Raw genomic sequence first — 14,060 nt, 5'->3', positions numbered from 1 at the left:
AGCGCAAATAAATACCTAAATACTTAAATGTTACGAGAGCTTCTGACTCAACCACCCTTTCAGGTAGTGAATTCTAGACTCCTGCCACCCTCTAGGGGTAAAAGCTTCTCCACAACCCCCTTCGTAGATTTAAGGTAAGAGGTAGAAGGCTATGTCCCCTGGTTATTGACCCTTCTACCAGTGGAAAAAATGCCTTATCCACTATGCCCCTCATAATCATATACATTTTGGTCCCCTCTCAACCTTTGCTGCTCCAATCTTTCCTCGTAGCTCAGACACTTCAGCTCAGGCTACATCCTGATAAATCTCTTCTGCACCCTTTCCAGTGCAATCACATCCTTCCCATAATCTAGTGACCAGAACCTCACACTAACCCAGATGTGGCCTAACAAGTGTTTTATATTGTTCCAGTATGAACCTCCCTGTTCTTCTATTCTATGCCCGAGTTAATAAAGGCAAGTATCCCATATGCATGCTTAATCTCCTTATCTATCTGCTCTACCACCTTCAGGGATCGGTGGATATGCATTCCAAGGTCCCGTTGATCCTCGGTTCCATCCAGGATCCTCCCACGAGTAGGAATGCTCAACTCAGCTCCTCGAGGAAGTGTTAAATTTCCCACTAGCTTGTTCACCTTCCCCTTGTGCCCATTGTCCTCTCTTTCCCCCACCTTTCCCAGTCCCCACTACCAGGGACCATTCCCAAGGGTTCTCAGTTGCGGAACCCTGTTCAGTAACTAACTTATTTATGATTCATCCTACCAATTTGACCAGCTGCAGGTCAGAAAACAGATATAAAGAAACAATAGTGTGATCCTGTTGTTAGGTTTAGCAAGATTTTCAACCCCTGTTTGGTCTCGTTTCTATGGTTACTTTCCACTTGCCCTGCAAGCTCCTCATAAATATTTGGGCCAAGACTCCACGAGAACAAAATTAACAAAAATAATAGTTACTTTCATCCAATGAGATCAGCATCAAAAGTTAAAGAAAGAGGGTAAATTTTCTTAAGAAATAATACTGTAACAATACACCAGTGTATTCCAGCAGGTGAACTACAGACACCAACAAGTAGTGTGTTAGAGGAGGACAATTAATGATATTTTGGAAGCGCTGTATCTCCATCTACTGGCTGACATAAAGCCACATCTGCATTTGAAATGAATACTGACTGATACTTACTGTCTAAGCAGAAAACAACTATTAAAATAGCCTCTACCTCACATTAGATTATTCTGTCATCTCCTGCTCACTAATGTTTTGTTTCACTTTCTATCTCGCTTAAATCTTTCTTTATAACTCTTTTTTTAGGGTTGCTAACCCTCCGGGATTTTGGCCTCAAGTTTCTAGGAATTGATGGTTCATCTCTGGGACACAGCTCTGTGCAACGCTGAAAAATCAGCGGGACATTAAAAAAAAGTTTATTTTTGTCATTTCTTTGAAAATTATTGAAAATGGAGAAAAAGGCTGTTGGGCTGGTCGTCAAGCATCATCCAATTGTGTTGCCTTTTTGCTTTTCAATTGGTGTAAGGAAGCAGTACGTCACAAGGATGGATGTGTTGGCTGATTAATGGCTGGAAGTTGTGATGAAACTTCCAGGAATACACTAATTGCAGTTGGCAGCCTTACTCTAAATTGATATTTAGCACTCAATGCCTCCCACATTTTCTCTCACCCCCCAGAAACTTCCCTCTCAATGTCACCGAGGCCTTGGAAGCAAAATGTACTCCAAACCTCTGATAGCCAGATTTGATTTACTCTCTCTCTAGAAGCCACTTCTCTATCTACTGCCACAGTACTCCCTCACTCCCCTCTTTTGCTCTTCCTGTTTTACTGCCCTCTTTGCCCTTTTTAATGTAGTTTTATTTTTGTTTTTCATTTGTGCACCCAACGATACTTTCCCTTCAGCTAAGGGGACACTGCAAGAGTGAATCAGCAGGCTTGTTATTGGAGATGCCCAGGAAGCAAGGGGAAACAACTAATGCCTACACTACACCACAGAGTGTAGGGAAGATGCAGCCTCAGGCTGCTGATACAATGCAGAGTGTATACCCCAACCAGGTTTGCCACCCCTGGGCTAGGAGGGCAAAAAAATAAACAAACTGCACAGTTCCTGCCCTAACCATCGTCCAAGTGATCCTGTGGGAAAAGTTTCACGTTTGAATATCAGGCAAGAAGTTGATCACGCTTGGCTGTAATGCACATCAGTGACTAAGTATCCTGCCAACTGTTTACTTAGGTGTACACATGTAACTGGGAAGGGTGAGGTAGTAGATCAAGTTATTTCAGACTCAGTGGATGCCTTTTCCTCAATGCATTCAGATAATCAACTACATCACAGTGCTACTGTAAAAGTCAGACCTACCTGCTGTTTCCAAGAGCCTGAATATGGGTTAGTAGATGCATTTTGAATGTGTATCTCTTCTTAAAAGATTTTCCACACTGAAATAAAAGGGTTACATTATAAGAAAAGGCTTCATAAAAGTTTAGGTTCCCTGGAGATTAAAGGCTAATTAAAAGATGTTTAAGATGATCAAAGGAGTTAAGAGGGTAGACCCAGATAAATTATTTTCACAGGTGGAGAGAGCAGAACAAGGGAGTATAACTTTACATTAGACTGTTCATGGGCTTCAGAGTAATGGCAATCTGGAACTCTCCCCAGCCTGCCCCAAAACCTACTGAAGCCAAGTCAACTGAAAAATCGCAAAGTGGAGATCAGGTGATTGTTAGGAAAATATATTCAGGGTTAGAGAACCAAAGTAGATAGATGGATATTTGATTCAGATCAGCCATAATCATAGAATCATAGAAACCCTACAGTGCAGAAGGAGGCCATTCGGCCCATCGAGTCTGCACCGACCACAATCCCACCCAGGCCCTACTATTTACCCACTAATCCCTCTAACCTACACATCTCAGGACTCTAAGGGACAATTTTTAATCTGGCCAATCAACCTAACCCGCACATCTTTGGACTGTGGGAGGAAACCGGAGCACCTGGAGGAAACCCACGCAGACACGAGGAGAATGTGCAAACTCCACACAGACAGTGACCCGAGCCGGGAATCGAACCCGGGACCCTGGAGCTGTGAAGCAGCAGTGCTAACCACTGTGCTACCGTGCCGCCCAATAATCTCACCAAATGGCAGAACAGGCCCAAGGAGCTGAGTGGCCTACTCCTGTCCCTGTGATAAAATGGATCTTTATACAGCTAGCCGCTGGTGAAAAGTCAACGATAAAACCAAGTGCTGTGTGATCATGTCAAAGAGATAAAATATCAGAACAGTCTTTTGTCCAGGTGGTATAACAATTCAGGTACCATATTTGGGAGAAAGTTAGAGGTCTGCATTTATAGGAAACCATAGGAGTAAAAAAAATGCTCCAACCTTATCACACATATGAGGCTTTTCAGCGCTGTGCGTCTTTAAGTGCTGCGTTAGCCTTTTCTGCATGGGATAGACACGATAGCAAACAGGGCAAGGATAGGAATTCACCTTGGGCACCTGCGAGTTAACAAATCAAGGTAAGAATTAATTAGAGGCAAGAAAAAAAATGAAAAAATGAGAAATAACAGATTTTACTACCTTAATTACAAAAAGCCTTGAAATCTATAACAAAATATTGGAAATACACATCAAGTTAGTCAGCATCTGTAAATGATTAGCGGCAGATCAGTCTTTCAGGCACAATCTGCTCGAAGAAAGAATAACTAGTCTTTCCTCTTTACAAATGCTAACTGACCTGCTGAGCATTTCCAGAATGTTCTCATTTTTGTTAAATCTTCTAAAGCTGCTTTAATTGCCTCAAGTAGGTGTACAACAAGAATAGTGGATTAGTTATTCTGTAGGAATTTTGTCCTTAAAAATAAAAGTTGATTACTCAGTGAGCCTGAGGATAATGTAGAAAAGAGCAACATTTCCCAGGATCATACTGCAGTTTCCAGATTTCACTGTAGACAGCAAGAATAACTGCTCTCTCTGAAATAAAAATGGAAACAGCTAATATAAGCAGCTTTGCTATGCAAATGAGAAAGGCCATTCAACTCCATTTAGTTCAACTGCCCCAAAAGATCATACAGAATCCCCCACCCAGCCCTGGAAACATGCAATTAAAAATGATATTCCCAGGTTTTCTTGTTTTTCTTCATTATTTTGAACCTTATTCACTGCTCAGATTTCCAAATCTATCTTTTCACACTGTTTACTACTTTGTACAAGCCTGTGCAATTAACTATTTATGAGGCTGCTATGTTCCACTGTCTTCAGTCATTCCATCTACTAATCAGCTACATGCAGTTCTGGTAATATAATGCTGAAACAGCTACTTCAGGAGTTTCTAACTCCACAGAATGTATTGAGCCTTGAATCACAATGGTAAACACCTTAGAAACATACTTTCTATCTTTCAAGTAAGGTTACAGAAAAGAATGGTCAAACATATTCCTTTTAGCTCAACACCATATATCAGCCCTCCACAAAAAGAGTGAATCAGAGCAACTCCAGTCAAGAATCATCTGTGTCACATTACTGCTTCATAACAGGGTGGAGCCAATAAACTGAGGACCTTGTTCTGGATGAGATTCTGTGGTGAAGTTAGGCATGCCAGTTCTGGCAACTTGAACACTTCTTTTATTTTCAGGAAGTGTCTACATTCAACGTCCCTTTATACAATGCGCCATATACATGGACATTTAAAGACCAACTGCACTGCACCAATATGTATGATTTCCTTTTCCTAATCCACCCATCATTACGATTATTGTGCTCACTTGTGCAGATTTGAGAATTGATTTATGCTATGGGCTCATGTTTATTTGAAGAGAGTTGAGAATGCTGAACCAGCAGTTTTGCTAAATTTGATCCAGTGCCAAGGATGAAAGGACTAAAGTTATAAATCCACTATGGCACCCAATCAACTCTCTCTTTTTACTTAGATCTGCATACACTAAAGACCATTGTCTGCAGGTAGCCAATATTCAACCCAAGCTTGACTAATGTCTCTTTTGAGGTCAGCCACAAGTAGTCACAAATCTACTGATATTAAATTGAGGGCATGGCAAAGTGTGCACTGTGAAAAAGCACAGAGATAATTTGCAGGATGGGCAGATTTTTGGAAATTGAAAAATATGAAATAATACATTGTGGAAGAATAGGGCAAGTTAGTACATCTTAACTTGCAAAAGTTTGTGTATAGGAGCCGAGGGGTCTTGATGCATTGACCCACAGATTAAAGTAAACAGTGAACAGAGGCCATAAAATGACATGAGGGTTCTGCATCTAGAAGCACTGAATATAAATGGGAGGATAGGGATTATAAATATTGGGGCAGGCAGTGGAATGGTGGAATTGTCACAGGACTAGTAATTCAGAGACCCAGGACAAGATTTGGGGGTGTGGATTCAAATCTCACCATGACAGATGGTAAAATTTGAATTTAAAAAAAAAATCAGGAATTAAAAGTCACTTGTCATTAAAAAAATCCATCTGGTTCACAAATGTCCTTTAGGGAAGGGAATATGCCACCCTTACTTAGTCTGGCCTACATGTTACTCCAGACGCATGTGAGCCCACAGCAATATGGTTGACTCTCAAATGCTCTCTGAAATGGAGGGCAGTTAGGGATGGGCAATAAATGGTGGCTTAGTCAGCAATGCCCACATCCCATAAAAGCAGCAAAGAGTTAGATCAGAGTTGTAGTAGTGTATACAGTTTTTGGCACCTTCATGTTAGATAGAATATAGAGCAAAGAAAATTTGCAGCAAATACTCAACAGGATGTTAACAAGTTTGAAGTGGGATATGGAGAAGAAGAAAGACTTAAAGTTATTATTTCCCCCAAGGTTGAGGGGTGACTTCAAAGGCCTTCCAACCCAAAGAACTTAACATAGATATTGAAAGATTGTTGTCACTGATTGGTGACATGCTAATGAATCACAAATCTAAGGTGCTAACAAAAACAATTTCAAGATAACTCACATATTTACTTGAAAAAAATGCAGAACTCTCTGCAAAAAAATCAGAAATATTAAATTGTACAGGAAGTAAGCAGAAGAGAACGATTAGACAAGCTGATTCATCGATAGCAAAAAAGCCAATCTTTCCCCTGACTGAGCAGCCTAGAACTAGGTGTCAGTCATAAGAAGCTGGCAGTTTAGGATGAGGCAAAGAGAAATATCTTCACTCAGGTGGCTGTAAATCTTTGGAATTTTCCATCAACAAGGCTGTCGATGCTCATATTGGGAGTATATTCAACACCGAGATAAAAGATTTTTGAATGACTGGGCTTTTCCACTGCAACATTCTACTCTTCTTCTGAAGAGGATGGAAGGAAATGGTTTCCTCCTGCACTCTCCCACAGTAGGATGACTGAGTGGTAAACCAGGAAGTGTTGGTGCAAAATGTACTTTTCAAAATCACAGGGTGCTCAGTGGACACTCCCATCACAGCACCATAGCACAGTTGAGAGAAATATATAAAAACAGTTCACACTTAATCCCTTCGACAAAAGAATGAAGTGTTTGTGTACATCATAAAACAAAAAACAAAACTGAAATGCAGTGCAACGTCCCAAGGCACTTCACAGGTATGTCTTTAAAAAAAGGCACCAAGCCACAGGAGAAATTAGGGCACATGATCAAAAGCATGAGCAAATAGATATCCTGTTATTTTGGGCTCTTGGGTACAGATACCTACAGCTTTTAAGGTACCTGCTGCAAACCATTACAGACCGGATTCTATGCCTCTATGTAAACACCAGGAAAAACAAAGTGATTTCCAGTTCAGAATCGGATTTCATGGGATCACCGCCCATTGTTTTTAAATCAAGTCAAGAAAGTGAACAAGTTAAAAGATTGGATGAAACTATAAATTCTCTTTTATTAAACTACTGATTTCAGTAATAAAAAGTCAATGATATCCTTGACCTTCAGTTAGTCTGATTATAAATTCTGATAATGTACTATTTACAATCTGTATCAATGACTCAGTTGCAGGTTCTGAGTGTAAGGTATACAACTTTGCTGATGAGCCAAATCCATGGGGAAAGTGAGCTGAGAGAAAGATGCAGCGGGATATAGACAGGTTAATTGAATGGGCAAGAAGGTGGCAGCTGGAGTATAATGTGGGGAAGTGTGAAATTATCTTTGACAGGAAGAATAGAAAAGCAGAATATTTTTCTAAAAGATAACAGACTGATAAATGTTGCATTCAGAGGGATTCGGATGTCCTTAAACATGAGTCATGAGTTAACATGCAGGTACAAGCAATTAGGTACCTTGCAAGGCTACTTCAGAGTACAGTTAAGAGTCAATCATTTTGATGTAGATTGAGGACTGGAATCACGTATAGGCCAGACTGGGTAAGGCAAGTTTCTTTCCCCAAAGGACATTAGTGAACCAATTTGATATTTTAATGGTATTCCAACAGCTTCAAAGTCACTTTTTACTTTTACCAGCTTTTGATTCGTAGACATTTTAAAACTCAATTCAAATTCTTAAAATATCATGGTTGGTCCACAGTCCATGTAAGCTTTTGGATTATTAGTCAAGTAATACAATCACTGCCTTACTGTACTCCTTTCAACAGTCTAAAGTTTCAGCTTCTCATTATCTTTCCTCTGCGATACCACTCGTCATCCAGCTTTTAAGCAGACTGTTCAGAAATGTGACAAAAGTTTGACAGGGAAGACATTGGCCCAGATCTTCCAGTCTCCAGATCATCAGAAACCCAAAATGTGCATTGAGACTCTGCAGATGTCTTGACGCACTGACTTCCAATTAACTTCCGATGGGCAATTCCCCAGCTCTCTGGGACCTTCGGGAAGAGTCTCCGACTGAGTTAGATTAGCAGACTTTGGACAGTTCCAACATACTTACCCAGTTACCCAGAAAATATTAAGACATAAAAATCCTAGTCTAACCTCTAGGTAACTATACAACTGCCCCCACCCCCCCACTACCCTCTGATCCCCCCACCCTCCCTGACCTCCCCAATCTACCATTCAACCACACTAACCCTTGACCACTGACTACCCCTCTGACCTACTCACTTTCCTCATGCACCCTACCCATTAACATTCACACTGGACATTTAAACTCATCTTACATAAGCCAGGACCATAAAAAAGGGGTATATCCAATCTTAGAGCTCTTGGATGGAAGCTACGCTCCGCATTTCTGAAGAAGCCGGACTTGGCTAGAAATGCGGGTGGGCAAAATTAGGTGCGCAGCAGCAACCTGACAATGATTGCCACTCCTCGGAAGATTCAGGTCACGGAAATTCAGGGGAAACTCTTAAAGCCAGAGAATGTGGAACCTGCACCTACAAGGGGTAGGTGAGGCAAATAATATTGATGTATTTAAGGAATAACTAGATAAATACTTAGTGAGAAAGGAATAGAAGGATATTGTAATAAGGTTAAAAGAAGTGGTGAGAGAGGAGGCTTGTGAGCAGCATACACATTGGCATGGATTCACTGGGTTGAAAGGCCTATATCTGTGCTGTACATTTTATGTAGTGATTTAAGACTCAAACCAGAAATCCATACTTCTATATTGTTTTTGTTTCAATTGTCGCATTTATAATTAACTTGCATGGTCAGCAAAGCAAACATCAGAGCTGAAGCCACAATCAAGTGCACTGCTACGCCCCATTTGGATTTGAAGGGCAACACCACCACAGTTCCAATACTCGTGATAGAATGGCAAAAATAACAAAAACCCATTTATTCACTCATTTACTTCTGTGCATTCAATTACTGCTAATGTTCTATCCAAGTCTTGCCCATACTTAATAAGGACTCACCAGGTCAGCTTTCTTCTTTCTGGGGGAAGGAAAAAGAAGAAGTCACACATAATTAAGTATTCTGAGAAAGAGGAGTTTAAGCATTCATGTTATCACAAAAGGGTTTCTTAGATTCAAATACTTGGTCATAGCCAGCACACTGGTTGTACATCAGTATTTCTCACAAATGGGTCTTTCTACATTTCATGGGGTTGACACTTGACTATCACCAGTACGCTCTACTACAAAAGGTCCAGAATCTTAATGCAGCCAGTAGCAGATGTTTGGAGACAAGTTCATAGAAAGACAGTGGCCAGAATGTTACAGCCTTTCACGCTAGCAGGATTTTCCCATCCCACTGCAGTGAATTGAGATTTGGATGGGTGCCAAGTTCTCCGACTTCGCTGCAGCAGGAGGTGGCATGAATGGCTGCTAAGATCACGCCCAGAGAATTTTATTACTATGGTAATCAATATTTCCCCTCACGTGTCTGTGGGAATCATGACTGAGGGCGAGGAGATAAAAGAAAAGGTTGTTGGTCAAGAGGAGAGGTTTTTTCTAAAATTACAATATTAAAATCAAATTCAATGTAAAACAACTTGTGGCCTTTTAATCATTCTTAAAGCCAACAATAGGAATGTCATAGTTAAATATACAGAGATTTTAAAAAAACAGGGTACATAACAAATAGATAACTATAAATGCAAATCACTCCACTATCCAGCAATTAATCCATCTTTTCAAACGATCAAAAAAGTGTGTCAGTGGTTAGAATGGAGACAAAATAATGAGAGAAGATGAGGGAGAGGATAGAGTTTGAGATAGAAAAAAAACAACAAAAGCAAAAAAAAAAGGTGTGCTTGGCTTTCAAATCCCTTACATCACCATCCTTTGCATCATGTCTGTATTATATCAGTGATGTACTAACTTCATAGGCTTTATTCAGTGTTGTTTATAACCTATAATCAAACTGAGCTGGCGAAAAGTCAGAAATAAATCCAATTTAATCTTCATACTTAGTGGTAATATCTCCAAATATTTTTCTTTGATTCGCACAATTCTTTTAATTATGTTTTTAAGGTTGAAGATCACAATGGGAAAACTTCAACTCTCAAAACATTCTGACGCTGGGGTCTAAGTCTGTGGTTTTGCTTACCTCTCTTTAGTGTGAATAGAGGAGTGCCTGAGGACGTCTTTCTTGTACACACTTGTATAATCACATTCTTCACATTTGTATGGTTTTGTTCCCACATGATTAAACATATGCTCCTGTTAGACAAAAAGTGAGAATATCATAATTAAACAGTGCACTAAAACAAAATCATCTATTTTGTGCTCCTTTCTAACTTACTCACTAATGCGCAGTCCAGCTGTGAAATAATTTTACTGCCTGTGCTGCAAGTAATTTAGGAGAGGCAAGAGAGATGGTGTAGAATGTGTAAAGTCACCAAATTACATTTCTCAGTGGCAACATGCATTTTCCAGTGTGGTTTTAGACCCACACATCATGCTGTCCAACAATTCTTTAAGATGGAACTGACATAATGGTGCAATGTATAAAAGAGTAGTGTACAGTACACACAGCGAGCATCTCTTTTTGACAGTCTCAAAGACATGGCTGCCAAAATGATATGAAAAATTGAGTTACGTCAAGAACGTTTCAATAAAAACAGTGCACCAAAAGATTTAAATGACATAATTTGGGAAGATTTTCAGGGGTGCGGGGGTGCCAAGAGAGATATATCATGGGCTATGTTAATGTTAAATTGCATTCTTGAGACCTAACTGTCAATTTCTTTAATGCAACAGAAGTTGAGATATCGCAGGTTTAAATTTCAGGGGTATCACTGACCTTCAGTGATGACCACCGCTTGCAACGATAGCTGCACTGAAGGCACTTAAAGCGTTCTGGATCATTCCCCTCGTGCGAGTCGATGTGAAACCTCAAGTCTTCTTGCGTCAGGAAACGGGAGCCACAGATCCGACAGTGGTGGGGCCTCATTAGGGGCTTGCTAGATCTGTAGTAATTGTACCTTTTTATACAGACAAAGTTTTCAGTCAGACTTTATAAAAGTTCTACAAATATTCACTCATTTCTATCAATCTGGAAAGGTTATCATTTAAAAATATTACACTCCCACATTTTACAGGAATTTTAGATGGGGAACTGAATATATTTTGAGTCCCTATTTCAAAGAAGGGAAGTAGAGGAAGGAATTCTGCTTTCCAAGTTCCTCACTCAAAAATACCAGTTTTCAACATCATCAGATGGTAGCTGTGTTGAGGAACCCTTCGATGATGGATAAAGGATGGTACAAGCCCATGTCCAAGTTGCTTTACCCATCTTGATTTCTGGAAGCCTGCTCTGTTCACAATGAAGGAGAATGTGGGAGTGTTGTCAAAGAATGGAGCGGCCAGCTGAAAGGCATCTCCAGTCACGATCTTCACAGATCATACAAAATTGTGAAATTACATTTAAAAAAAACCCTCAAGTTGTCCAATTGTTTGGTCACAGAACTGGCTCTCCCCAATATGATGCAGTTATCTTGGATATCCCAGGTCTATATGGTGTGACACTGAGTCACCAGCAAGTTCCAGATCTCATCTGTGGATTTAACAATTTTCTGAAAGTTGTACTTTTGGTGGAAGGGTCTTTGTGAGCTTGCCAGATATAATAGGTGCAGAAATATGGGTCCAGTTAGCCAGTATTATCTACCTACATTCAAATTCATACCAAATGAAAAGAGCAAATACTGTGATCATTAAGCCAGCATTAAATGCCATGTTCTATATTTCAAACTTTCAATTCAAAGGGCTTCAACAAATGTGACATATTGATAGAATGCAGTTAAACATGCATACTTGTATTTTTTAAGATCTCTAAACACTGGGCTAATGTTACTTAAGGCATCAATTGGTTTACCTGCGCCCCAAGTACCCTCTGTACTTCCTCCTGCCAAACCGCTTGGGTGGGCGACCACGTCTTCTTGAATGCTTGTAAGATATCTCATTGATGTTTGATGATGGATCTTTGTTCTCAGAATCGGACTGGCTGATCCCAGACTCTGCTACCATCTCACTGCCTGCTGATATATCGCCATTCTCCTGTGCAGTTGAACTGGCTGCTTCAGAGCTCTGGAGGTCCATTGGGTTGGACTGAGAGGTGACAAGTGCCTCAACCTCTGCCCCTTTTTCAATACAAGACAACGGGAGGTCAGCTGAGAAGCTATAAGAGCTGGGCTTAAAACTTAAAACATAATTAACTGGTAAATTTTGAGGAGAAAATACTGGAAAATACTCTGTGGAGAGAGAAACAAAGTTAACATTTCCTGTATATGACTTTTCAAAGTCATAGGCCTGAAATGTAAACAATGTGCAAATCTCTCCACAGATACAGCCAGACCTGCGGAGGGTTTTCCAGCATCATGTTTTGGATTTCCAGCATTGGCAATATTGGTCTTCTGATTTTAGGAAGAGACGTCACAAGGAAGGAAGGGTTTAGGAACTTCAGAATGCAGGGTATAATGGCTGAAGGCTCTGTCACTAACAGAGCAGCTGGGAAAAGGGAAGTGCAGTGTGAAGCAAGAGTTAGAAACACTGGAATACATTGCCAGATGAGTTTACACAAGGATATCGAAACAAGGATGAGGATTTTTTAAAAACCCAGATATTGCCAGTCAGTTGAGGTCTGTAAGCACGAGTGGGGGAGAAGAGGCATATGGAATTTAATGCAGAATTAAACGCTGGCAGCAGAGTTCTGGATAGGTTGGAGCTTGTGCAAGGAGTTCAGAAGACCAACATAAAGAGCACCAAGTGGGTGTGAGCTGAGGCTCAGACTTGAGCACATTATTGTTGCTGACAGCACAGTACTAAGGCATCAACTGTCATTCAAATTTAGCTGTGCAGAATATTGCAGGCAGGATACTGCAACACATTTTCATTCAATGATTGAACAAACTGATTGTACACCCTACTTGTACAAAAAAAAAGCACGAGGGTCCTTATGGTATCCTGGCCAATACATACCCCTTAATCAACAGTTTAGTCAGTCATTTGTTTCATTGTTGTTTGCAAGTTGGCTACCATGTTCTCTCACATTATAAGTAAGAAGTCTCACAAACACCAGGTTGAAGTCCAACAGGTTTATTTTGTTGGACTTTAACCTGGTGCTGTTAGACTTCTTACTGTGTTTACCCCAGTCCAAGGCCGGCACCTCCACATCACTCTTACATTATAACAATGATGCACTTTGGAGATGTTGTAATGTTGTGAAAAGAGCTATACCAATGCAGATTCTTAATTGTTCACTTGGGACATCTTAAAGTTGTAGATTCGGGTTTTAGCAGCAGTGAGACGAGATAGGAATGGAAGCCAGTTAGAAAATGAAAATAAAAAGTCAATTATTGTAACAGATTAGATTTTGAGCTTGAAGTACAGTCAGGGCCAAACAAAACATCAAGGCCTGTGGACCATTGAGTTTTCAATGAGCAACTGAAATGTGGAATGGAGAAGTAGACTAAAGTGTGAAATCTTTAATGTCAGGAGCTAATTGGGTTAGTTTTAATCTTGCCCATATCAAATTGGTGAAATTTCTGGATCATTTATGCTTGAAGTCTTTGTAAACCAGCATTCCATTTCAATCTGACTTTCCTCTCCAAAGTTACTGAACATGTTATCGCTTCCCAGATTCATGCTCATCTTTTCCAAACTCTATGTCTGAACCTCTGCACATTTTCATCTCCACTATACTACTGAAATGGACTTAAATCAAAATCAAAACTAACGCCCTCAGTGATGGTGACAAAGATGAGCTATGTGATGGTGACAACAATGACCTGTCACCAGTCTTTGTAACAGGTGACCACTCCCCCCAACTCCTCTACTCCAGTGTCCAGCTGAATGGGATCCTCTCTCACCTACCCAATCCATTGCCAAAGAAATTTTTGCTTCCTATTTCCACAATCTATTTGAACTCCAAGGATCTCTTCATGGCCTCATGTCTATTTCTCATTGATATGCTGCCCTGTAACATTATCCAAAGACCTGCCTTTTTCTACAGACTTGCTGAGGACAAAACTTTACTTCACCACCACCTCTCTACACTGGACTAATCCACTACTTGCCTGTTTCTCATCTTTTGCCCTCCGTTGAAAGAAATTCCGCCATTCACCTCTTCACATCCTATTCATACGTCACAACATGAACCCCACCCACCCCACATCCAGTAATTTCTTAACTTCTCCAGTGCTCTTGAGAACTCTGCACTTCTCCAACTCTGGTCTTAT

The 14,060-nt window shown here is 40.3% G+C and overlaps 1 protein-coding gene across 1 annotated transcript in view; it reads right to left on the bottom strand.

The window, feature by feature from the left end:
• The window catches only part of LOC144508713 (zinc finger protein 335-like), a 107,615-nt gene that overhangs the window by 43,672 nt on the left and 49,883 nt on the right, over positions 1 to 14,060 (bottom strand). Inside the window, exons 21-26 of the mRNA XM_078237022.1 lie at positions 11,699 to 11,963; positions 10,628 to 10,808; positions 9,932 to 10,044; positions 8,797 to 8,815; positions 3,383 to 3,499; positions 2,362 to 2,438 (exon numbers count right to left, since the gene is read on the bottom strand). Coding sequence (XP_078093148.1) covers positions 2,362 to 2,438; positions 3,383 to 3,499; positions 8,797 to 8,815; positions 9,932 to 10,044; positions 10,628 to 10,808; positions 11,699 to 11,963 — 772 coding nt within the window. The remainder of the gene's footprint in view (positions 1 to 2,361; positions 2,439 to 3,382; positions 3,500 to 8,796; positions 8,816 to 9,931; positions 10,045 to 10,627; positions 10,809 to 11,698; positions 11,964 to 14,060) is intronic.

The sequence above is a fragment of the Mustelus asterias genome, chromosome 20 (genome assembly GCF_964213995.1).
Source record: "Mustelus asterias chromosome 20, sMusAst1.hap1.1, whole genome shotgun sequence".
NCBI classification, from domain to species: domain Eukaryota; kingdom Metazoa; phylum Chordata; class Chondrichthyes; order Carcharhiniformes; family Triakidae; genus Mustelus; species Mustelus asterias.
The sequence above is the reverse complement of the archived record's forward strand: the minus strand, read 5'-3'. Positions and strand labels throughout refer to the sequence as shown.